General features: G+C 43.4%; 1 protein-coding gene across 2 annotated transcripts in view; it reads left to right on the forward strand.

Annotated features, from left to right (window-relative positions):
• The first annotated feature begins 2,799 nt into the window (after positions 1-2,799).
• atp10a (ATPase phospholipid transporting 10A) overlaps positions 2,800-25,803 on the forward strand; it is a 59,918-nt gene continuing 36,914 nt past the window's right edge. The window contains exons 1-6 of one of the 2 annotated variants that reach the window (XM_046847759.1): positions 2,800-2,844; positions 5,881-6,412; positions 20,195-20,399; positions 22,622-22,707; positions 23,802-23,908; positions 24,908-25,039. In XM_046847759.1, coding sequence (XP_046703715.1) covers positions 6,000-6,412; positions 20,195-20,399; positions 22,622-22,707; positions 23,802-23,908; positions 24,908-25,039 — 943 coding nt within the window. In that variant the 5' untranslated portion in view covers positions 2,800-2,844; positions 5,881-5,999. Of the gene's footprint in view, positions 2,845-5,200; positions 6,413-20,194; positions 20,400-22,621; positions 22,708-23,801; positions 23,909-24,907; positions 25,040-25,803 lie in introns of those variants that run through there. The other variant, XM_046847750.1, reaches the window with a different exon arrangement.

A 25,803-nucleotide genomic window follows, 5' to 3' on the forward strand; every position in this document is an offset into this window, starting at 1 on the left:
CAGAATCTTGATATGCTTCTTACAGAGCCACTCCTTGGTTATCCTGGCTGTGTGCTTCGGGTCATTGTCATGTTGGAAGACCCAGCCTCGACTCATCTTCAATGCTCTTACTGAGGGAAGGAGGTTGTTCCCCAAAATCTCGCAATACATGGCCCCGGTCATCCTCTCCTTAATACAGTGCAGTCGCCCTGTCCCATGTGCAGAAAAACACCCCCAAAGCATGATGCTACCACCCCCATGCTTCACAGTAGGGATGGTGTTCTTGGGATGGTACTCATCATTCTTCTTCCTCCAAACACGTTTAGTGGAATTAGGACCCAAAAGTTCTATTTTGGTCTCATCTGACCACATGACTTTCTCTCATGAGTCCTCTGGATCATCCAAATAGTCATTGGCAAACTTAAGACGTGCCTGGACATGTGCTGGTTTAAGCAGGGGAACCTTCCGTGCCATTTCAAACCATGATGTCTTAGTGTATTACCAACAGTAACCTTGGAAACGGTGGTCCCAGCTCTTTTCAGGTCATTGACCAGCTCCTCCCGTGTAGTTCTGGGCTGATTTCTCAATTTCCTTAGGATCATTGAGACCCCACGAGGTGAGATCTTGCATGGAGCCCCAGTCCGAGGGAGATTGACAGTCATGTTTAGCTTCTTCCATTTTCTAATGATTGCTCCAACAGTGGACCTTTTTTCACCAAGCTGCTTGGCAATTTCCCCGTAGCCCTTTCCAGCCTTGTGGAGGTGTACAATTTTGTCTCTAGTGTCTTTGGACAGCTCTTTGGTCTTGGCCATGTTAGTAGTTGGATTCTTACTGATTGTATGGGGTGGACAGGTGTCTTTATGCAGCTAACGACCTCAAACAGGTGCATCTAATTTAGGATAATAAATGTAGTGGAGGTGGACATTTTAAAGGCAGACTAACAGGTCGTTGAGGGTCAGAATTCTAGCTGATAGACAGGTGTTCAAATACTTATTTGCAGCTGTATCATACAAATAAATAGTTTAAAAATCATATTGTGATTTCTGGATTTTTTTTTTTAGATTATGTCTCTCACAGTGGACATGCACCTACGATGACAATTTCAGACCCCTCCATGATTTCTAAGTGGGAGAACTTGCAAAATAGCAGAGAGTTCAAATACTTATTTTCCTCACTGTATATGTGATGCACTACACAGTGACGTGAAACAACGTTCCTCCTGAACCCTGGTGCTACAAACAACATCATAAAGCTACATAACAGAAACACAGAGTTAAAGACTAGTAAGTGTCCTCGCCACGTAAAGTGCATCGTGTGCAACCTGGTGCAAACAGTGTCGGACAACACAACACAGTGTAGGACAAATACACAAAACACAAAATAGCGCCACCAGTAGACCTGCTGTATATTACACAGTGCGGTGTGTAAAAGAGAACTGAGTACTCTGTATGCTGACTCATCGTTCTTGCTGATAAGACCCACCACGATCGTGTCATCGGCGATCTTGGTGATGTGGTTCGAGCTGTGCGTTGCTACACAGACGTAAGTCAGCAGAGTGAACAGCAGTGGACCAAGCACACAGCCCTGAGGTGTGTGGTGGTGCTGGAGATGCTGTTTCCGATCCTTACTGACTGAGGTCTTCCAGTTAGGAGTCCAGGATCCAGTTACAGAGGGAGGTGTTTATGCCCAGTAGGCTCAACTGTTTAATCAGGTGCTGAGGGAACATTGTGTTGAATGCTGAGCTGAAGTCTATGAACAGCATCCGAACATATGAGTCCTTGTTGTCAAGGTGGGTGAGGGCCAGATGAAGAGTCGTGGAGATGGCATCATCTGTGGATCGGTTTGGATGATACGCAAACTGCATGGGGTCCAGTGCGGGTGGAAGCTGGGTCTTGATGTGCCTCATGACGAGCCTCTCGAAGCACTTCATCACAATGGGTGTGAGCGTGACGGGACAATAGTCATTGAGGCAGGAGACTTCTTTGGCACGGGAACAATGGCCCTGCTCAGGAAGATGTTGAAGATGTCGGTGAAGACATCCGCTAGCTGTTTTGCACATTCCCTGAGCACTCTGCCAGAAAGATTGTCTGGTCCAGCAGACTTCCGTTGGTTAACTCTGCATAGAGTTTTCCTCACTTCAGCTTTGGTTAGAGAGAGCACCTGGTCACTGGGAGGAGGGATGGTCTTTCGTGCCACCATGTTGCTCTGCACCTCGAACCGGGCTTTCCTCGAAGAAAGGGAGGAAACAGGAGCTCGAAGGAAGGAAGGAGAGAGTTGGATGTTTTCACTACATGTCCTCTGTATGAATGTAACAAATACATTTCAATTTGAGTTTCAAAGTTTCAACACGTGGAGATAAGTTGTGCTGAGGAAAGAAACCGGAAGTGAATAAAAGTCTATTTGGTTTATTACTGGATGGTTTGGTTACAGAATCAGGGTTAGAAGCTGTAAAGCGGCGGTGAGGGAGAAGGAGAAAGAGAAAGAGAAGGAGGAGGAAACCGCGTTCAGACGGTAATAACGCGTGGCACTTCCACTTGCACAAGAAGCTCAACACCAGGGGGCGGGGCTTGTTTTGGGGTAGTGACGTCACAAGTTTCTCCTTTCAAGGAAACTGTGTCAACGAGCGCTTTTCGCGCACGAAAGCATGTGGATGGACCTACCCCGGGTGTGAAGGTGTATCCGGGTTTGATGGAGATCATCAGGGGTCGGGCCTAAAGCCGCAGAAACACACAGATCAACTTTAAAGCATCTTCAACTGGAGAAAAAAAAAAAACGAGAGGAGGAAAAGAAAGATGCAACATTGAAACTTTAGGACTGGAGAGAAGATACAAGTTGGAAGGGCATGGAGGAAGGGAAAATGTGAAGATGAAGGGATCATCTGTGGAGCGGTTTGGATGATACGCAAACTGCATGGGGTCCAGTGCGGGTGGAAGCTGGGTCTTGATGTGCCTCATGACGAGCCTCTCGAAGCACTTCATCACAATGGGTGTGAGCATGACGGGACAATAGTCATTGAGGCAGGAGACTTCTTTGGCATCGGAACAATGGCCCTGCTCAGGAAGATGTTGAAGATGTCGGTGAAGACACCCGCTAGCTGTTTTGCACATTCCCTGAGCACTCTGCCAGAAAGATTGTCTGGTCCAGCAGACTTCCGTTGGTTAACTCTGCATAGAGTTTTCCTCACTTCAGCTTTGGTTAGACAGAGCACCTGGTCACTGGGAGGAGGGATGGTCTTCCGTGCCACCATGTTGTTCTGCACCTCGAACTGGGCGATAGAAGTCATTCAGCGCATCTGGGAGGGAGGCGTCACGGTCACAAGCAGGTGATGTCGTCTTGTAGTTCGTGATCGCCTGAATGCCCTGCCACATGTGTCTCTGCTGTCCTGGAAGTGATCGTGGATTCTCTTGGCATGTATGCGCTTCGCCTCTCTGATGGCACGGGACAGTTTGGCCCTTGCTGTCTTTAAGGCCGTCTTGTCCCCTGCTCTGAAGGGGGAGTCTCTGGATTTTAGCAGGGCACGCACCTTGGCGGTCATCCACGGCTTCTGGTTGGAACGTGTAATGATGGTCTTGGAGATGGTCACGTCATCAATGCACTTGCCGATGTAACTGGTCACTGTTGACGTGTACTCCTCCAAGTTGATGAAATCGCCATTGGTTGCAGCTTCCCTGAACATGTCCCAGTCAGTGCATTCAAAGCAGTCCTCGAGAGCAGACATCGATCCTGCTGGCCAAGTTCTCACCTGCTTTTGAGCTGGTCTTGAATGCCTGCTGAGTGGTCTGCATGCTGGGATAAGCATAACAGAGATGTGGTCTGAGTACCCGAGGTGGGGGCAGGGCTTCACCAGGTATGGGCCCGGGATGTTTGTGTAAACAACATCCAGCGTGTTTTCTCCTCTGGTTGCAAAGTCCACATTATGATGAAAGTTAGGAAGCACAGTCATGAGATTTCCATGGTTGAAATCTCCGGCGACAATAAACAATCCCTCAGGGTGTGTGTTTTGTAGTTTGCTAATGGTCCCGTAGAGTACGCTGAGCGCTTCCTTAGCATTAGCGCCACCGAGGTCTGGAGGCCTGGTTCTCAAAGCATGGCAAAGTTGTGTAGCTTCTGCTGCAGATCATTGTTTATTGTGTTGTTGAGGTTGTTTCTACATTCCTGGAGTGGTGGTACACAAGGACACGGGATGTTTAGAAAGATGAGGGTAAGATGTTGGACATCTAATCAAAAGGTTGTGAGTTCAAATCCCAGCAACAGCAAACTGCCACTGCTGGGCCCCTGGGCAAGGCCCTTAACCCTCAAATGCTCAAAGTATAAATGAGATTAATTTAAGTCACTCTGGTTAAAGAAGCAGCTGCTAAGTGTCATAAATGTACATGTAAATATAAATAAAGTAAGAAAGACACTTAGATAAAAAAAATAGATAGATTTCTTTTCATTGTTAATGAAGTGAATAATTTTTTTAGAAGCCAGTAAACAAACACAAGATGAATAACTTCATAATAAACAATATATTGTGTTCAAACTTTACAAATGTTTATTGTTCTATTTTGTATTGTTCAAATGTTTGTATTAAATGTCTATTTGAAATGTGAAGAATTATTACAATAAAAAAATAATAAATACATAAACCAGGCATTTTAACCTTCAAAATTATATATGAAAATATTTTTCTGTTTATTCTAACAACAAAAAAATATATAGACGGCACAAATAACAACAAAAAAATGACTAAAATTCTTTGGATGAAATAAAAATTGAAGAAGAAAAAATAATGTTTTTTGCTCATTTTAAATCATTTATACATTCAATAAATGTTTCATTTAAAAAATAACAGAAGATTTTAATAAATAAATACAATTTCTAAATATGTATAATAATATAATATGGCTGAATGAAAAAAAAGTCTTTTTTTGTTATTTTATTTATGTATTTATTTTAGTTATTTCACTCCATATGAAAACTTTTATGATCAAATTTGGACAGAATAAAATTCTATTTTGGATGAAAATACAGAGGAAATGAGGTTTATTAATTATGTGTATTCCAACATGAGAATAATTCATTTTTATTATAACAAAAAATACATAATTATTGTTTATAATTATAATAATAGTGACAATAATAACAATGTTAATATTAAGAAAATCTTTAATTTTATGTACATTTTTAAAATTAAAATTCTATTTAAATCTAGTTAAAAAAATAAAATAAATGCCAGGAAGTCAGTTTTTTTGTTTGTTTTTGTTTTTTTGAGTTTTTCCTCGAAGAAAGGGAGGAAACAGGAGCTCGAAGGAAGGAAGGAGAGAGTTGGATGTTTTCACTACATGTCCTCTGTATGAATGTAACAAATACATTTCAATTTGAGTTTCAAAGTTTCAACACGTGGAGATAAGTTGTGCTGAGGAAAGAAACCGGAAGTGAATAAAAGTCTATTTGGTTTATTCCTGGATGGTTTGGTTACAGAATCAGGGTTAGAAGCTGTAAAGCGGCGGTGAGGGAGAAGGAGAAAGAGAAAGAGAAGGAGGAGGAAACCGCGTTCAGACGGTAATAACGCGTGGCACTTCCACTAGCACAAGAAGCTCAACACCGGGGGGCGGGGCTTGTTTTGGGGTAGTGACGTCACAAGTTCCTCCTTTCGAGGAAACTGCGTCAACGAGCGCTTTTCGCGCACGAAAGCATGTGGATGGACCTACCCCGGGTGTGAAGGTGTATCCGGGTTTGATGGAGATCATCAGGGGTCGGGCCTAAAGCCGCAGAAACACACAGATCAACTTTAAAGCATCTTCAACTGGAGAAAAAAAAAAAAAAACGAGAGGAGGAAAAGAAAGATGCAACATTGAAACTTTAGGACTGGAGAGAAGATACAAGTTGGAAGGGCATGGAGGAAGGGAAAATGTGAAGATGAAGGGATCTGGGAGAAATGTCCAAGCTTGGAGAAGGAAAGGAATGATCACTTAGGACGAAGGAGAAGAAAAAAAAGTGAGAAAAAGAAAGAGTGGGGGGAAAGTTTGGAGAAAGCCATGGCGCGCGAGAATGAGGAACCCGGAGAGGGTGCGAAAAAGCGCAAAAAGCGGAAAAGTAAAAAAGAGAGCAAGACCAGGACCGTGCACGCGAACATTGTGTCCGAGCAGAACCCTAACCCGAACCCGAACCGGCTGTACGCCAACAACAAGATCAAGACAACCAAGTACACCGTGCTCTCCTTCATCCCCAAGAACCTCTTCGAGCAGTTCCACCGGTTCGCCAACGTCTACTTCGTCTTCATCGCGCTGCTCAACTTCGTGCCGGTGGTCAAGGCGTTCCAGCCCGTGCTCGCGCTCGCGCCCGTGCTCTTCATCCTCTCCGTCACCGCCATCAAGGACCTGTGGGAGGACTACCGCCGACACCGGTCCGACCAGGAGATCAACCACATGGACTGCCTGGTTTATAGCAGGTAGGTAAACAACAACAACAACAGCAACTGGAACGTACACCGTGTTTTCCAGGTGGGGGTGGCACGCGCACTCAGGTGGGGTGGTATCATGTAGTGATGTGCCCTGTGCTCTACACACTTTCTGTTTTTTTACTTCTTTACGTTGCTTGAATGTATAACTGTAGGGGTGGCTATGGAGTGGCAGGAGCACATGAATGGGTGGGAACATCTTATGAACCGTTTTGTTCTACACACTTAAAATGATCAGTTATCTTGTTTAATTTCTCATAGTTTTAGGAACTTAAGAGCTTACTTTAAGAGTAGGAAGATATAACTTCCTGTGGGGTGGCAGAAGTACTTTGAGGGGTGGCAGAAGCACTTTGAGGGGTGGCAGAAGTACTTTTGAGGGGATGGCAGAAGTACTTTTACGGGTGGCAGAAGCACTTTGAGGGGTGGCAAAGGCACTTTGAGGGGTGGCAGAAGTACTTTTACGGGTGGCAGAAGCACTTTGAGGGGTGGCAAAGGCACTTTGAGGGGTGGCAGAAGTACTTTGTGGGGTGGCAGAAGCACTTTGAGGGGATAGCAGAAGTACTTTGAGGAGTGGCAAAGGCACTTTTTGAGGGGTGGCAGAAGCACTTTTTGAGGGGTGGCAGAAGTACTTTGAGGGGTGGCAGAAGCACTTTGAGGGGATAGCAGAAGTACTTTGAGGGGTGGCAAAGGCACTTTTTGAGGGGTGGCAGAAGCACTTTGAGGGATAGCAGAAGTACTTTTGAGGTGGCAAAGGCACTTTTGAGGGGTGGCAGAAGTACTTTGAGGGGTGGCAGAAGCACTTTGAGGGGATAGCAGAAGTACTTTGAGGGGTGGCAAAGGCACTTTTTGAGGGGTGGCAGAAGTACTTTGAGGGGTGGCAGAAGCACTTTGAGGGGATAGCAGAAGTACTTTGAGGGGTGGCAAAGGCACTTTTTGAGGGGTGGCAGAAGTACTTTTGAGGGGTGACAGAAGTACTTTTGAGGGGTGGCAGAAGCACTTTGTGGGGTGGCAGCATCTAATTCTAAACTTGAAATTGTTAGAGCTAAATCAAAAGACATGAAGATTTTATGGCATGAAAGAAACGCAAAACGAACACCTTCCTCTTCCTGAAACACTCAAACTAGAACTTTCCAAGTTCGCTTTTGTTGATTTTGTTCGCTCTCGACTCGGGCGGCTGCTAAATGCCGCAAATGTTAATGTAAAATGTAAAATGTGAGGGGTGGAAACATGTACCCAGGTTCTCTATGGTTTCAGACTCTTCGATTTGCATGTTACTGGATTAGGAAATGTTTTAGCTACACAATAGAGCAGGGTATAATAACTTACCATTGGGGTGGCACTGGGGTGGCAAGAGCACTCTTACAGCTGGCAGCATGTATTCTATTTGTGTGTGTGTGTATAAATTACACAGTATATCATATTTTAACCTTTAGTACAATATCACAGGGCAGAAAACGTAACTTTACTCATTAAGAGTTTAGAAACTTAGGAGCTGCTTGGATAGCTGGGAGGTATAATGTTCACTGGGGTGACAGAAGCACTCTAAGGGGTGGCAGAATCTAGTTATGTGTTACATACAAAATAATGTTTGAACTTAAAACTCTTGTTACATCCCTGTAGAGGAAGATCTCATTGTCTATGGTGTAGAAGAAACTCGAAAGAGGCCTCATGCAGCTGGAAGACTTTCTATGGGGAGGCACTGGGGTGGCAGAAGCACTGTAAGGGGTGGCAAATAGTTGAATATGGTTTCAGACTTTGATTTACATGTTCAATGACAAGTGGAACTGTGTATCAGACGTCTTTGGATGCATTTAGTAGCATGAAATTTTCCCTTTACTCAAACTTGGAGATCCAAACCCGTTCCAGCATGACAATGTCCCTGTGCACAAAGCCAGCTCCATGAAGATCTGCTTTCCATGCGTTGGAGTGGAAGATCTCCTGCTATAGAACTGCAGCACTTTTGAACAGGATGAATGTGAACAGGAACCTTCTCACCTTCTCACCTTTATCAGTGCCTGACTTTACTAACGCACTTGTAGCTGAATGAATCTCCCACAAAATCTAGTGGAACCTCTTCCCAGGAGACGGGAGCTCAATATAGCAAATGGAGCAAATGGACACCTATTGTGGAATGAGATGCTCAAAAAGCGGCACATAGTGATCTGTGGGCGTGTCCACAAACTTTTGGGCCCTATAGTGTTTGAGTCGTGTGTGTACTTATAGCAGTGAGCCTTGTTGAAGCAGTTTGTGGAATCAGATCATCATCTAAACGTTGATCGGTTTGTGTGCTCGGGATCTCTCTCTCTCTTTCTCTCTCTCTCCTCTCTCTCTCTCTCTCCATAATCACATGTCCCTGATCATGTCTGCTGTGATGGAATTACAGGATTTTATTTGAAACATCTGAACGGGTCATGCATGGGCACATTTCCGGGCAGAAATCATGTGCTTCTTTCTCTCTGTGTGTATTTATGCCTCTGAGGTGACACACACACACACACACACACACACACACACACACACACACACACCAATTTAGAAACATCAGCTTGTCTGTTATATTCATATAAAATCCAATTTGTCTGTTGTGAAATGTTTTTTTATGAAACCTCACCCAAGGTGAGATTTCTTCCTTGTGATGAAGGTTATCTCAGAGCAGTTCAGTAGGATTGAGGTGCGGTGACTGGGCAGGTGGTTCCACGATTAGTTATCACTCCAGACTTCTGTTTACTCTGTAGAGATCTACAGAAAGGTGATCAGTATTGGCTAGTGTACTGTAATGTAAAAATCTCTACAGTACACGTGCGTGTTGCGGCGGCGCTTTGCCATAACATGTGAAACGTAGAAATATTTTCACTATCGCCATCGTGAGAACTCGTGGAACTCGGCTCGTCGTAAAAACCCGTGACCCTGACGCCGGTTCACCACTGTTCCTTCCTTGGAGCACTTTAGATAGATTCTGACCACTGCAGACCAGGAACATCCACAAGAGCTGCAGTGTTGGAGATGCTCAGACCCAGACGTCTAGATCAGTGGTCCCCAACCCCTGGGCCACGGACCCGCACCGGTCCGTGGGTCAATTAGTACCGGGCCGCACAGAAAGAATCCATAACTTACATTATTTCCGTTTTATTTATGATCTGATTCTGAACGATGTTTTATTTTAGAAAATTCCCGGATTTTCTCCTCCACATCTGTCTATCACTCACTCTTGATGCAGGTCATGATGCCTCGGTCACATGTCTTACCTCCATCCACTACCTTCTTAAAGGAGCTCCGGTCACATGTCTTACCTCCATCCACTACCTTCTTAAAGGAGCTCCGGTCACATGTCTTACCTCCATCCACTACCTTCTTAAAGGAGCTCCGGTCACATGTCTTACCTCCATCCACTACCTTCTTAAAGGAGCTCCGGCCGCTAACACATAATACATTACCGCTAAATTCAAACCCCCAAGAGAGAAAAATAAACAACAACACAGTGGATTCATGTTTATTATTAGATTTGGAAAATATGATTTTATTTTGTTGTATTTTTCCGCCACACTTTAGAGGGCGGTCCGTGAAGATATTGTCCGACATTGATACGGTCCGTGGCGCAGAAAAGGTTGGGGACCGCTGGTCTAGATGATTTTTCCTGCTTCTAACGTCAACTCTGAGGACAAAATGTTGATAATTTATACATTTACACCAAAGCGACGTGCAACTGAGAAGATCTTACAACTGAAGAATCCAGCAGATTTATTTACGACCTTCCAATCCAGAGTCCAACACCTTAGCCACCGAGCTACCGTGTGTGTGTGTGTGTGTGTGTCTGTGTGTGTGTCTGTGTGTTAAACTCCCTTAAATTGCATTAGTGTGAACTCCTAAAAGTGTGTTGTTGAGGCATGAGGAGGTTTTAAGAAACTTTTTCATGGACTTTTAAAGCATTTTCACAAGAAAAACCTGATGAACCGTGACACTGAACACGGCCCTTTTCAGGAACTCAGGATGAACGTTCAGGGATGTTTTTCGAGAACTTTCAAAGCTTCTTATGAATTCAAATCTCTATAGCAGGAACTTTTCAGGCTTTTAGAAGAATTTGCTGCAGGAACCATTTGGGGATGATGTCGTTCTATTTGAAGGAAATTTGAATGCACTTAATTGATCTTGAACTGCAGGAAAGTTTTTTTTTTTAGGAGCCCAGGAAAACTGAGGAACCTTCTGAGCGAGAACCGTTTTGGAAATCCGTGAACTTCTGGAGCATTTCTAATGATGGAAAAGTTCTTCTTTATTTAACAAGTTTATTTATTAAATAATTGATCAATTAAACGAGTCATTAAGAAGACAAGGTGTGTGCGTGTGTGTGCGTGTGTGTGCGTGTGTGTGTGTGTGTGTGTGTGTGTGTGTGTGTGTGTGTGTGTGTGTGTGTGTGTGAGAGAGAATTGTCATTTTGTAAACTAAGCTTCCCCCCAGTGGGGCCAATACTTCTACACATGGGTCAGAAAGTGGGTTGTTTTTGTAAGCTGAAAAATGCCACCGTTTGTGGTTTGTGGTGTGTGTGTGTGTGTGTGTGTGTGTGTGTGTGTGTGTGTGTGTGTGTGTGTGTGATGGGTTTCCTGAGAAGTTCTTCAGAAAGTCTTAAGGTTTCAATTGAAGCTGCGTTGCTGAACGTTTCTCTCTCACGGTGATTTAGTCAATCCGTGTCTCAGCCGTGAATTTTGACGGAATTGTGTTTTTGCGAAAGACAAAAAGTATTGGCACCCGTTGGATGTGGAGACGGGAACAAATCTGGTCATGCGAGTCCTGAAACTACCGAGGGGGCCAACACTTCTACACATTATGCCAGTGTTTTCACTGTAGCTGAAAAGAATTGGCACCCTCATCTTAATATCTTAAAATATTAAAATCCCGACATGATGCCATATAATTTTATCTGGGGAAATGGTGAAAGTATTGGCACCCCAAATGATGCCACTTGGTTTTAACTGGAAAAGGTGAAAGTATTGGCGCCCTCACCTGCTGCCAGTTAGTTTTACCTGGAAAGATTAAAAGTATTGGCACCCTCACATGATGCCACTGAGTTTTTAGTGTTTGTTTTTCCTCAGATTGATCATCTTTGTGTTGTAGACTAAAGTGTAGTCAGAGACAATGTCTAGAAAAAGAATTCCTTCACAAGCGCGTTGTTTGGGTATACTTAATATTGTGTGATACTTTTAGGTTCAGCCAGTGATTTCCCAGGTGAGCATTGGGGTGAACCCTGGAACACGTCGTTCCTTGTGGTGTGATGTTGCAGGAACATGTTGAGTAGTGTGTAATGTTCACATCACGACCTTGCTGTTGTTTTTTGTCGTTTTGTCCTTGACAATACACACAAGTTAACTGCACGAACAGACCACTTGCTTTCTCGCTCTCTTTCTCTCCCCATCCATCTTCTATCTTTTTATCTCCCTTTAATTCTTTCTGTCAGTGTGAGTGAAGATTAGATTAGTGTCTCCATATGTATCTATTTCTTTCTTTCTTTTTTTCTTTTCTCTTCCCTTTTTCTCTCTCTCTCTCTCTCGCTCTGACTCTGAAGGTTGGAATGCTATCTGTCACGATTACAGTGTTCCAAAATCTGTCTTTCTTTCCTCTCTGACTGTCTGTCTGTCTGTCTTTTGTCTTTATTTCCGTTTGTCTTTTTCCTTTATTTTACTTTTCAATCTGCTTGCCTGTCTGTCTCCATCTTTTGTTCATGTGTGTCTCTGTTTGTCCTTTTCTTTCTTTTTGTAAGTGTCTGCCTTTTCATCTCTCTTCTCTCTCTCTCTCTCTCTCTCTCTCTCTCTCTCTCTCTCTCTCTCTCTCTCTCTCTCTCTCTCTCTCTCTCTCTCTCTCACACTCTCTCTCTCCCTCTCTCTCTCTCTCTCTCTCTCTCTCTCTCTCTCCTCTCTCTCTCTCTCTCTCTCTCTCTCTCTCTCTCTCTCTCTCTCTCTCTCTCTCTCTCTCTCTCTCTCTCTTTCTTTCTCTGGTACCTGATGAAAAGCTTCTCTGTGGCTCTGCAGGAGTTGAAGGTAAAAGCCTCAGTGTTCTTCAGCTGAAACAGAACTGCATGTTCTCCAGGCTGAATGAGTTTCACTCAGCGTTCGTGGTGGAACTCCCTGGTTTGAAAGGTGGAACACATGGGGCTGTTTCAAAAACGTTCTGGATCGGGGCATGGGGTTTAAAATTCCCTCGAGTGCCTGGGGTCAGAGGTCAGGAGTGTATCCGCTGCCTAAAATCCCTCGCTGTTACAGAGTCGGTCTTTTTTTTTCCTTCCGAGTGAAAAAAACAAAACCTCCACAGTGAACATGAGGGTGGAGTCTGTTGGAGCTCAAGGTTCTGCTGAGGGTACGCTGCTTTCGATTTGAAAATGCCAAACAAACGCTGAAATATTTTGGTAAAATATTTCATATTTTCCTCATTTAAAATTCAGTGCCGTCTCACTGTTTGACTTTGGGTTTGTGGAACCATCAGTGGCTTCATCCAACAGTCTGGCTTTACTCTGAGAAGTTCATATGGACAGGGCTCCAGACAAAAAAAGCTATTAAGGAGCCGTTGTCTTCTATGAGAAAAACAACCAAATGATAAAAAGGCGCCAAATGATATTTTAAAGTGCCACACAAGAATGAAAATAATAAACACTCCCTTCCAGTCATCCTGTCGTGTGTTCATCTGCCATCAGCCTGGCCTGGGAACTGAAGTGATCATACAGGCGGTGTTGAATTATATTTTTCACTCTTTCCTTTCTCTTTCTCACCCAGTCCGCATGCACGAGACACCGCGAGCGCTTTTCACAATTATCGGATCACGAGCATTTTTATGCTTTTGAATATCCCCTACTGTTTTTTTTCTTTTTACGGTTTGTTCCGGTAATGAAATCAGTTATTTCTCTGCCCCTTTAGAGCAGAAGTCGCAAAACATTTTCTGTCTCGTGACCGAACCTCAGCCATGAAACACATTCATTTCATTCAGTCACATTCTTTTGAGTTTTCACTGACTGATTGTCCACAGTGTCTGTCGTTCTTTCTCTCTCCGATGCTGGCACAGCTGCAGCCTGCTTTTTTATTACCAGGCGTGTCATCAGCAGAAGAGATGGACAGAGATGGAGACTGTTTGGAAAAAGTCTGATATTTTTAGTTTCAACATGTTTTTTTTTATTCTGATGTGGAAAGGTGAGTTTCGCTTTCACTGACCGCTTATTTTGCCACTTAAACTCAAGCGTAGGCGGCGCATGCGTCTCCGTTTATTACCTCAACAAATAATGTGATAGAACACGCACATAAAAAAGTCATAACATTCAGATTATTCGGTCATAACGTGCAAATTTAGATAGTCACAGGTGGCGATTTCGGCAAAAATATTACTCACAGTTTATTACTTTTGGTCACAAATGTGACCATTTTAGTCGCAGTCTGAAGTCCTGTACAATTTAGTTGTATCGCCTCGTGATCATCGTAAAATCAAAAAGGGGAACCATCATAACTCGGGAAGCATCTGTACTTCATTAGTGCAAATGTAACCAAAGCAACAATAAAATTCCATTTGACTTCCAGGTCAGGATTAGCTGTTGAATTAGATGGTGGTTTGGATATTAGATTAGGTGTTGGATTGGATAGTGGATTAGGTATTGGATTAGATGGTGGATTGGATATTGGATTGGATAGTGGATAAGGTATTTGATTAGATGGTGGATTGGATAGTGGATTAGGTATTTGATTAGATGGTGGATTGGATAGTGGATTGGGTGTTGGATTGTGATTGGTCAGAAATTGTTGATTAGTTTCCTGAAGCAGCAGATCTTCATGACCGTTGCACAGCGTGGTGTGAGAGGAATCAAACATGCTGCTGGAGGAAAACAATCAACTTCTGAGTGGGAACTGGGCCTCTGCTTCATTACACTGTCGAGTAGTATTTTACTAGAACACACACACACTACAGTGGAGGAAAGTGTGTGTGTGTGTGCGCGCATAGTATGTGTATATAGTGTAGTAATGATTTGTAGTGTACTGTGTGTGTGTGTGTGTGTGTGTGTGTGTGTGTGTGTGTGTGTGTGTGTGTGTGTGTGTGTGTGTGTGTGTGTGTGTATGTATATATATATATATATATATATATATATATATATATATATATATATATATATATATATATGTGTGTGTGTGTGTGTGTGTGTGTGTATAGTGTGGTGGTGTGAGTAGAATGTGTATATAGTGTTTTGGGGTGTGTGTGTGTGTGTGTGTGTGTTTGTGTGTGTATAGTGTTTGGTGTGTATAGTGTATATAGTGTAGTAGTGTATATAGTGGTGTGTGTGTGTGTGTGTGTCTGTGTATATAGTGTGGGAAACTTCTGCAGAAGTGATAAGGAAGACAGATAGAAAAGTACTTGGGGTAACATCTGCAAATAGAATGGGGAATGAGGAAGTGCAGGAGAGCATCAGGAGAAAGAGGTTGGAGAAACATAATTGGGATTGTCAGAGTGATGAGAAAAGTAGGCAGGAGTACAAGGAGATGAAGCAGCAGGTGAAGAGGGATGTGGTGAAAGCCAAGGAAAAGGCATATGAGGAGCTGTATGGTGCGTCAGAGAAGTATGTGAGGGTGGTGCAGGACATGTATGAGGACAGTGTGACAGCAGTGAAGTGTGCAGTAGGAACAACAGACTGGCTCAAGGTGGAGGTTGACTCTAGACTCAAGGATCGGCCCTGAGCCCTTTCCTGTTTGCAGTGGTGATGGACAGGTTGACGGACAAGGTCAGACAGGAGTCTCCGTAAACTATGATGTTTGTGGATAATATTGTAATTTGTGGTGAGAGGGAGGGAGCAGGTGGAGAAGATCCTAGAGAGGTGGAGGTACATGCTGGAGAGAAGGGGAATGAAAGTCAGTAGGAGTAAGACAGAGTTCATGTGTTTGAATGAGAGGGAGGGCAGTGGAGGGGTGTGGTTGCAGGGAGAAGAGGTGGAGAAGGTGGAGGAGTTCAGGTACCTGGGGTCAACAGTGTAAAGTAATGGAGAGTGTGTAAGAGAAGTGAAGAAAAGAGTGCAGGCAGGGTGGAGTGGGTGGAGAAGAGTGACAGCAGGAGTGATTTGTGATAGAAGAGTATCTGTGAGAGTGAAAGAGAAAGTTTATAGGACTGGTGAAACCTGAGATGTTGTATGGTTTGGAGACAGTGGCATTGAGTAAAAGACAGGAATCTTCGTTATTTATGGTACCAACAAATAGCCTGCACCTTTTGATCTAAGTGGGCGTGGAGGATCATACTGGTACAGAAGTTCACTCTGTAGTGATACTGCAGCGTGAGAGCGTTAAGTGCTTTATACGTCAGTAGTAGTATTTTATAATCAGTGTGAGATGTAATTGGGAGCAGTGTAGATGATTAAAACAGGGCTGATGTGATCATATTTTCTAGATCTAGTAGCTGAAGCTTATTTCTGCACTTACTCGCACACCCAGACAGTAAAGCGTTACAGTAGTCTAATCTAGAAGTAACAAAAGCATGAACTAGTTTTTCTGCATCCTGTAACGACATCATATTTCTAATTTTAGCAATATTTCTAAGGTGAAAGAAGGAGATCCTGGTGATATTATTCACGTGAGCCTCAAAGGAAAGACTCGGGTCAATAATCACACCAAGGTCTTTGACTGCTGTACACACTGAAACAGAAACACCATCCAGAGATGCTACGTAATCGAAAAGTTTACTTCTAGCTGCGTGTGGTCCTAGTAAAAGTACTTCCGTCTTATCTGAGTTGAGCAGAAGAAAGTTATCAAGCATCCACTGTCTAATGTCCTTTACACACTTCTCAACATTGTTAAACTGATCTCTCTCATCTGGCTTTGCTGAAATATACAGCTGTGTGTCATCAGCATAGCAATGGAAGTGAATACCATGTTTATGAATAATTTCACCCAGAGGCAGCAGATATAAAGAGAAAAGCAGTGGGCCTAAGACGGACCCTTGCAGAACACCAAACTTTACCTCAGAGAGTGTGGAGAACTCACCATTTACATCAAAAAAACTGATGGCGATCAGTCGAATAAGACCTGAGCCAAGAGAGAGCTGTTCCCTTTATTCCAACAACGTTCTCCAGTCCAGCAAGCAGGAGATGATGATCAATGGTGTGAAAAGCTGCACTGAGGTCGAGCAGAACAAGTAAAGAGACAAAACCCTGATCAGAGGCCAATAACAGTCATTTACCACCTTAACTAGTGCCGTCTCTGTGCTATGATGAGGCTGAAATCCTGACTGATACATTTCATAAATGTTGTTCCTCAGTAGATGTGAGCAGAACTGCTGAGCTACAACCTTCTCTAGAATCTTGGAGATAAAGAGGAGGTTTGATATTGGTTTGTAGTTGGACAGCTGACAAGGTGAAGGTCAGGTTTCTTAAGTAGGTTGTTGATAACTGCAGTTTGAAGGATCTTGGTACATAACCAGTGCTAATGGAAGAGTTTATTATTTTTTAAACAGGTTTAATTACCTCTGGAGTTATCTGTTTGAGGAAACATGTTCTTGCCAAGTATGTTTGTACTTACAAGGAATTGGTTTTGGTGACAGAAGCTTTATGAAGAAAAATCAATAAGGAATATTATTGAACAGAAAAGTAGCGAAGTGAATAAGTGAGAAGTGGCAGAAGAATCTTTTCTTGTCTCTGGATGTCCTGGTGCTCTGTAGCTTAGTTGTGTGTGTGTGTGTGTGTGAGTGTGTGTGTGTGTGTGTGTGTGTGTGTGTGTGTGAGTGTGTGAGTGTGTGTGTGTGTGTGTGAGTGTGTGTGAGGTGTGTGAGTGTGAGTGTGTGAGTGTGTGTGAGTGTGTGAGTGTGTGAGTGTGTGAGTGTGTGTGAGTGTGTGTGTGTGTGTGTGTGTGTGTGTGTGTGTGTGTGTGTGTGTGTTTTGAAGTGTGTTCTTCAGCCTGTGTTTATTTCCGGATGGTGGTGTTGAGTAGATTGTTCCACAGAAACCTTACAGCTGTGAGAACATCTGCAACGTCTGCAACCAAACCTGCAGCTTGATGATATGAGAATGAAGGTCACATGATCTTTCAGTTCTCACCCAAGGATTCACCTTGTATTATCTTCTGAAGTGTTCAAATAGTTTTACAGTCATGTGACCTGGAAGAGCAGATACATGCGAGAGGGAGAAAGAGAGAGAGAATGAAAAAGGGAAAGACACAGACAGAGGGTGGAAGAGAAGGAAGAAAGAGCTAGAGAGAGGGGAAGATTGAGAGGTAGAGGGAGGAAGGAAGAGAAAAAGAGAAGTTTTTATAACTCAATACACACACACACACACACACACACACACACACACACACACACACACTTTAAAGTAATGTTTCTATTTTTCTTTACTTTCTTTTTTTTTCTTCTTCATTCATGTATCAGATTAGATTTTTAGATTAAAAATGTAATTTATTATTCTTTTAAACATATTCTCCTCTTCCACTCTTTCTTTTTCTCCTCTTCTTTTTTCTCTCTCTGCTTTCCTATCCCACCTTTACTCTTCCTCTTTCCTCTTCCTTTTTCCTCTTTACTCTTTCATCTTCCTCTCTGCCTCTTCCTTGCTTCCTCTTTCCTTTCCTCTCTTCCACTTTCCTCTTTTTTCTTCCGCCTCCTGCTGCCTTTTCTCCACTTCCTCTTTTTGCTTCCTCTTTTTCTCCCTTCTTTATACTCACTGGTAACTGTAATAATAACACCTGTACTACTACTTCTCTGATCACTCACTGCTTCGTAAACTGAAACTCACACACACACACACACACACACACACACACACACACACAACTGTGTGACTGATCTGTAGAACCCGGACTCAACACACACTCGTGCTCACACACCCAAGTCTTCAGCATCACCTCATTACTACAAACTGTTTACATGCTGTTTTTCTGCACAAACCCTTTTGTTTACATGTTGTTAAATCACAGGTTCACTCCTGTACTCACTTCTCTTTTACACACCGCACTGTGTAATATACAGCAGGTCTACTGGTGGCGCTATTTTGTGTTTTGTGTGTTTGTCCTACACTGTGTTGTGTTGTCCGACACTGTTTGCACCAGGTTGCACACGATGCACTTTACGTGGCGAGGACACTTACTAGTCTTTAACTCTGTGTTTCTGTTATGTAGCTTTATGACGTTGTATGTAGCACCAGGGTTCAGGAGGAACGCGTCACATATATATGTTTAAAATGACAATAAAAGCTTCTTGACTTGACTTGTTCATGTGTCGCACATGTTCAGGTCACACACACTCACGTCTCGCACACTCCCACGTCTCGCACACTCCCACGTCTCGCACACTCCCACGTCTCGCACACGCTCACGTCTCGCACACGCTCTCGTCATACATGAACAGCTCCACTATCTGTTGTTTGGGGAGAGGAAAAGTCTGCAAATGTTCTATAGTTTTCACTTAATTACTCATTATTTCTCTTCAAACCTTCTTAATATCGAGAGAGAGAGAGAGAGAGAGAGAGAGAGAGAGAGAGAGAGACAGTACATAGATATTTGACCTTTTTTTTTTTCTTTTTTTATTTAAACAAGTTGTATATCAAAACATTTTGTAGAACAATAGCTGTGTGTGTGTGTGTGTGTGTGTGTGTGTGTGTGTGTGTGTGTGTGTGTCTCCACCTTTCCTGTGTGTGTCTGTGTAAAACTCTGGAGCTCTATTGTGTTCTCCAAACGCTCTGAATGCAGTGATGATTACAGGAATGCGATGTGTGTCTGTATGTGCGTGTGTGCGTGTCTGCGTGTGTGTGTCTGTGTGTGCGTGTCTGCATGTGTCTGCATGTGTGTGTCTGTGTGTGCGTGTGTGGGTCTGTGTGTGCGCGTGTCTGGGTGTCTGCGATGTGTGATTGTGTGTTCGCACACAATCACACTTTTTTTTTGTATATTTATTGAGTTGGACTTGTTTATTCTTGAACACATTCACCCTCTTATTTATTAGTATTTTTTTGCTGATTGTTTATTTTGGTGTTTAGGATCATGAAGGCGAACGGTTTCGTTGTGTGTGTTTTTTTTTTTTTTATCCATTTGTATGAGATTTTATTTGAATTTATTCTACACACTTTAACAGAACAATCTCGTGTCCCTCCGTTGTGTTTTTGTGTCCCTGCGTCACTGCTGTACTCGTCCTCTCTCAGACTCGTCCCTGCTCTTTGTTATCTCTACTTGTCTGCTTCTTCTCAGCGTTCGTGGTTTTGTAGAAACTCTGTGTTGTTGCTGAAGGAACTCTGGGAAACGTGGACACAGAGGAGGTTTGTTTCTCGCTGGGTTTTACAGAGGCCTGGTCTCTGCGTCCGTGTTTGCACGGTTCCTGTAAAGCTATTTTTAGTTGTTTTTTTTTTTTTTTGGAGGGCTGAGGTGGAGATGTGATCATCACCTCACACACACACGCTGCAGTGAGTGTGAAGGAGAACCTGGTTTAGAGCTGGAGTTCAGGATCTCTGTCACATTGTTTTTACATTTTATTTATGACTCCTCAGAGGTGTTACACTGGTGTGTGTGTGTGTGTGTGTGTGTGTGTGTGTGTGTGTGTGTGTGTGTTTATGAATTGATGAATGAAACATTGAAATAACCGTGTATTATCCAGCTGTTGTTCAGTGCCGGTGGTGCTGTGACCCAGTGTGTTACCCCTGTGTGTGTGTGTGTGTGTGTGTGTGTGTGTTTTTATGAATTGATGAATGAAACATTGAAATAACCGTGTATTATCCAGCTGTTGTTCAGTGCCGGTGGTGCTGTGACCCGGTGTGTAACCCGTGTGTGTGTGTGTGTGTGTGTGTGTGTTCTTCAGAATCGAGCGGCACTATGTGGAGCACTACTGGAAGGAGGTCCGTGTAGGAGACTTCATCCGTCTGCGCTGTAACGAGATCGTCCCGGCCGACGTGCTGCTGCTGAGCTCCAGCGATCCGGACCGGCTGTGTCACATCGAGACGGCTACTCTGGACGGAGAGACTAATTTGAAGCAGAGGCAGGTGGTGCGCAGCTTCATCGACCTGGTGAGCTCACAGGCTGCCTGTGTTTTCTACAACAACTTCTCTTGCGAGTGTTTGCAGGAGGAACAGGAGGCGTCTTACTGTCAGTTTGTTCTCCGAGTGGATTCAGCTGCTTGATATTTACTCAGTTAAAGAACGAAACTCCTGCCACTCGTCTGCGACTTCATCTCAACACACACACACACACACACACACACACACACACACACACACACACACACACACACACAGGGTTACTCACTGGGTCATGGCACCAATGGCATCAGCCAACAGCTGGATAATTTAAGGTTATAAAATCCAAATGTCTAATTAATTAATTAACCAATATACAGCCAAAGGTTTGTGGAGACCTGACCAGAAGATTAGTATGCTCCCTTTTTTTGAACATCCCATTCCACATTTAGTCTCCATTTGCTGTTATAATGATCTCCACTCTTCTACTAGATGTTCTACTAGATTTTGTGGACATTTTGTGGAGATTCTTTCAAGTCAGGTACTCCTGTAGGTGAGATGTGGTGAGAAGGTCTGCGGTGACTTATTTGTTAAATAGGGTTGGAGCTCTACAGTAGGGGGTCTTCCACCCGAGCTCATGGAAAGCAGATTTTCATGGAGCTGGCTTTGTGCACAGGTACATTGTCATGCTGGAGCAGGTTTGGATCTCCTAGTTCATGTGAAAAAAACATTTTTCTTCTGAAGACGTCCGATACAATTGTGTTTGGAGAAGAACCACATAAAGATGAAAAGTTAGATGTCCAATACTTTTGCCAATACAGTGGAACCCCGTTGTACGAGCAACCTATTGTACGAGCAAACGGAGATACGAGCAACCTCGCTCGCAAAATTTTACCCTGTTTCACGAGCAAATTTCGAAGGCACGAGCAAACTCACGCTGCCGGTTCCCCGTTTTCGGCGGAGGGTCGCATCAGTCGCTTAGTTGATGACGTATCACCAGTCGCCTCGTTGTTCAGTGCAGCAAAACGTAACTGTGGCAGCGGGGGCGTGGCCGAGCGGCGGTTTGTGAATGGAGGGCGGGTCCGGGAGCAGATAGGCAGGGGATTCACCTGAAGTTAATGTGACCTAATGATTGTTCTCTTTTCAAGTGATCAAGGGTGCATTTAAGGAGGAGAGTGTGTGTGTGTGTGTGTGTGTGTGTGTGTGTGTGTGTGTGTGTGCGCCTGAGAGCGCCTGAGACGTGCTGCGTGGGGCACTAAGCAGACCGACACAAAAAAAACCTAATAAAAGTGGATGTGAAGCCTTTGCACCTGACCTGTTGTGGCGTTCCGTATTCATACGCTCTCCCACAGTAACTTTTTTTAGTTTAAAATTTTTATTTCACTAGAAATCTTGAAAAATGTCTCCGAGGTTACGAGCGTGGTGCGCGTCTCACACTCACAATCAACCACTACCACATGAGTAAGTGTTAAATTATGTTTATATTATGGTAATTTGCGGTGTATTTGTTTTTTAAAATAGGCTACAAATACTTTTTAAGTGCAGGAATAAGCGATCGGATGAGATCTCGGAACGGATTAAATCACTTATACATTCATTCCTATGGGAAAAATCAGTTCGAACATACGAGCAAATGGACACACGAGCAATTTTCAAGAACGAATTATGCTCGTACAACGAAGTTCCACTGTATAGTCATATTTATATATTTTTATATAAATGCATTTATATATCCCTTTATGCCCCCATGTCCTCTACATCCGTCTCCAAACCCCCCTGTCCTCTACATCTGCCTCTTTTACACCAGCTACCAGCATGTCTTCCCTCAGTCTTCCTCTTTTCCTCCTTCCTGGTGGCTCCATTCTCAGCATTCTTCTACTGATATACCCCATGTCTCTCCTCTGCACATGTCCAAACCATCTCAATCTCACCTCCCTCACCTTGACTCCAAAACGTCCTACATGCGCTGTCCCTCTAATAAACTAATTTCTAATCCTGTCCATCGTCGTCACTCTCAACAAAATATATATAGTGAGCTAGTTTACTTGTATCTAGCTAACTGGCGAGCGAATCTAGATAATAACGCCAACAGTATTTGACTGTTAGTGATGTCATGACATGGTGGTGTGAGGTACAAATTTGCATAATTTTATATATATTGTATTTATTAATGAGGATAAAATGTTATCTTTTTTTATTGGTGATTTGTGAATTCTTTTGTAAATATACTAATCATATTTTATGAATAAATAAATAAATCAAATGTTTCACAGGACACCGAGTTCAACCCCATTAAGTACAACAGCGTTATCGAGTGCGAGAAGCCAAACAACGACCTGAACCGTTTCCGTGGTTACATGTAAGTAAACAGGTTTTTTGCTGACATGCTTTAAATCTAATTTGATCAGATTGTTTAGGTCCAAATGCTGAGTGTGTGTCAGTAACCCACACACTACTATCACAATTTCCTAAATCTGACTCACTTTGTGGTAATCTTCTTAACCAGCTGACTAGCGCGCTACATGCTAGTACAGTCTGACAGGCTTGTCAGTTCCGTTTCCTGGGCAACCAAACCACCGGACTGGGCTGAACTGAGTGAACTCGCCAACACGTTTTATTCGTTCTCTCCTGGACATATTTGAGCAAACGTGTGTATTGTGTGCAATTTGACTCCACTCACACATTTCAGCCAATCATAGCTCTCCTTACTCTGTTGGTCCAGACGATTCTGTGCCCAATCACTGCTCTGCTCAAGCTGTAGCTCCGCCCATGTCAGGCTCAAAGGGAAGCTAAATTTGTTACAGTGATTAGTTACATTCTGTAATCTCGGGTTGTAGTTGAGTCGATGATGAGTTCAAGAGTGTGTGTGTGTGTGTGTGTGTGTGTGTGTGTGTGTGTGTGTGTGTAATGTACCTCATTTATTCCTAAAGTTATAAAGGATTTCCAGCATGTAAAAGTACCTTTATTTCTGGAAACACGTAGCAGTAAGATCCTAGCAGTTTGTGTGCGTGTGTGTGTGTGTGTGTGTGTGTGTGTGTGTGTGTGTGTGTGTATTGGAGCAGCAGATGAAGACCTTTGGCTGATGGTAGCAGGGCAGTGAGTCAGCTGACAGGGTGGAGAATGATTATGACATTTATATCTGGCGTGATGGAGAACAGATGCTGCTGGCGTGCAGCCACCACTCTGTTACCCAGTTACCCCTGAGAGCCTCGGGCCGCCGGTGAGGAGGGTGAAAGGCCCAAAGACTGTGCGTGTGTGTGTGTGTGCGTTATAAAACTTCACAGCGCGTGTGAAGTTTTAGAACATTAATGCTGCATGGACACACCTTATTTCTGCTAGGTAAGATGTTTCTCCTGCTCCTCTCCATGCTGATGCTGTGTGTGTGTGTGTGTGTGTGTGTGTGTGTGTGTGTGTGTGTGTGTGTGTGTGTGTGTGTGTGCGCGTGTGAGACAGAATCCATCGTAACGGAAGGAGAGATGGCCTTTACAAAGACAACCTGCTGCTTAGAGGCTGCACCATTCGCAATACAGAGGAGGCTGTGGGGATCGTCATCTACGCAGGTAACGAATCAAATCACCCAGCTAAAGCTCCGCCCACACCAATCCTGAACTACCTTTCATCTACTTAAAGCTCCGCCCACACTAATCCTGAACCAATTTTTATCTACTCAAAGCTCCACCTATACCAATTCTGAACTACCTTTTATCTACTTAAAGCTCCGCCCACACCAATCCTGAACCACCTTTTATCTACTTAAAGCTCACCATACCAATCCTGAACCACCTTTTATCTACTTAAAGCTCCACCCACACTAATCCTGAACTACCTTTTATCTACTTAAAGCTCCACCCACACCAATCCTGAACTACCTTTTATCTACTTAAAGCTTCGCCCATACCAATCCTGAACCACCTTTTATCTACTTAAAGCTCCACCCACACTAATCCTGAACTACCTTTTATCTACTTAAAGCTCCACCCACACCAATCCTGAACCACCTTTTATCTACTTAAAGCTCCACCACACCAATCCTGAACTACCTTTTATCTACTTAAAGCTCCATACCAATCCTGAACTACCTTTTATCTACTTAAAGCTTCACCATACCAATCCTGAACCACCTTTTATCTACTTAAAGCTCCACCCACTAATCCTGAACTACCTTTTATCTACTTAAAGCTCCACCCACACCAATCCTGAACTACCTTTTATCTACTTAAAGCTTCGCCCATACCAAACAAATCACCTATTACCCACTTCAAGCTTCCCCTACTTCAATCACATTAGCTCTCACCCTCTCAAAGCTCCACCCACTTCAATCAAACCACCTTTTATGGCCTCAAACTCCACCCACCCATTCTGACTTGATTGGTCAGAAGTTTTTCTTACAGTTTCTATAGTGATCACATTCGGTTTTTGAAACGTCATTTTCAGTAAGGAGATGCTGATGTATCTTTATGGAAGGAGATGTTTTGTGAAGTCCTCGGGATAGAGGAGGTTCCTCAGTAAGGTGCTCAGTAGCTGAAGATCTGAGGCTGGTTGTGTGTGTTGTGGTTTAGGTCATGAAACCAAAGCCATGCTGAACAACAACGGGCCGCGATACAAACGCAGTAAACTGGAGCGGCGCATGAACGTAGACGTGTTCTGGTGTGTCATCATCCTGCTGGTCATGTGTCTGTTCACCGCCATCGGTACTCACTACACACACATTTCACACACACACACACACACACACACACACACACACACACACACACACACACACACATATATTACACACTGTACACACACATTACACATAGTACACACACATTACATACACACGCTACTCACTATACACACATTTTACACATACATTACATACACACATCACACCACACATTACACACAGTAAACACATTTCACACACCCACTACTCACTACACACACACACACACACACACACACACACACAGTGAACACATTAAACACACTGTGCAAACACAATTACACACACCCACTACTCACTATACACACATTCCCCTCACACACACACAAACACATATTATATACACAAGCACACACATTACACACGCCCACTGCTCACTATTCACAGATTTTACACACACACACACACATACACACATCACACACACACTACACACAGTAAACACATTACGCACACCCACTACTCACTAAACACACATTTTACACACACTACTCACTAAACACACACTACTCACTGCACACACATTTCACACACACACACACACACACACACACACACACACTACACACAGTGAACACATTACACACCCACTACTCACTATACACACAAACACACACACACACACACACTACACACAGTAAACACATTTCACACACACACACACAGTGAACACATTACACACACCACTACTCACTATACACACACACACACACACACACGAACAAACACACACACACACTACTCACA

Source organism: Silurus meridionalis, chromosome 1, assembly GCF_014805685.1.
Source record: "Silurus meridionalis isolate SWU-2019-XX chromosome 1, ASM1480568v1, whole genome shotgun sequence".
Taxonomy (NCBI): Eukaryota; Metazoa; Chordata; class Actinopteri; order Siluriformes; family Siluridae; genus Silurus; species Silurus meridionalis.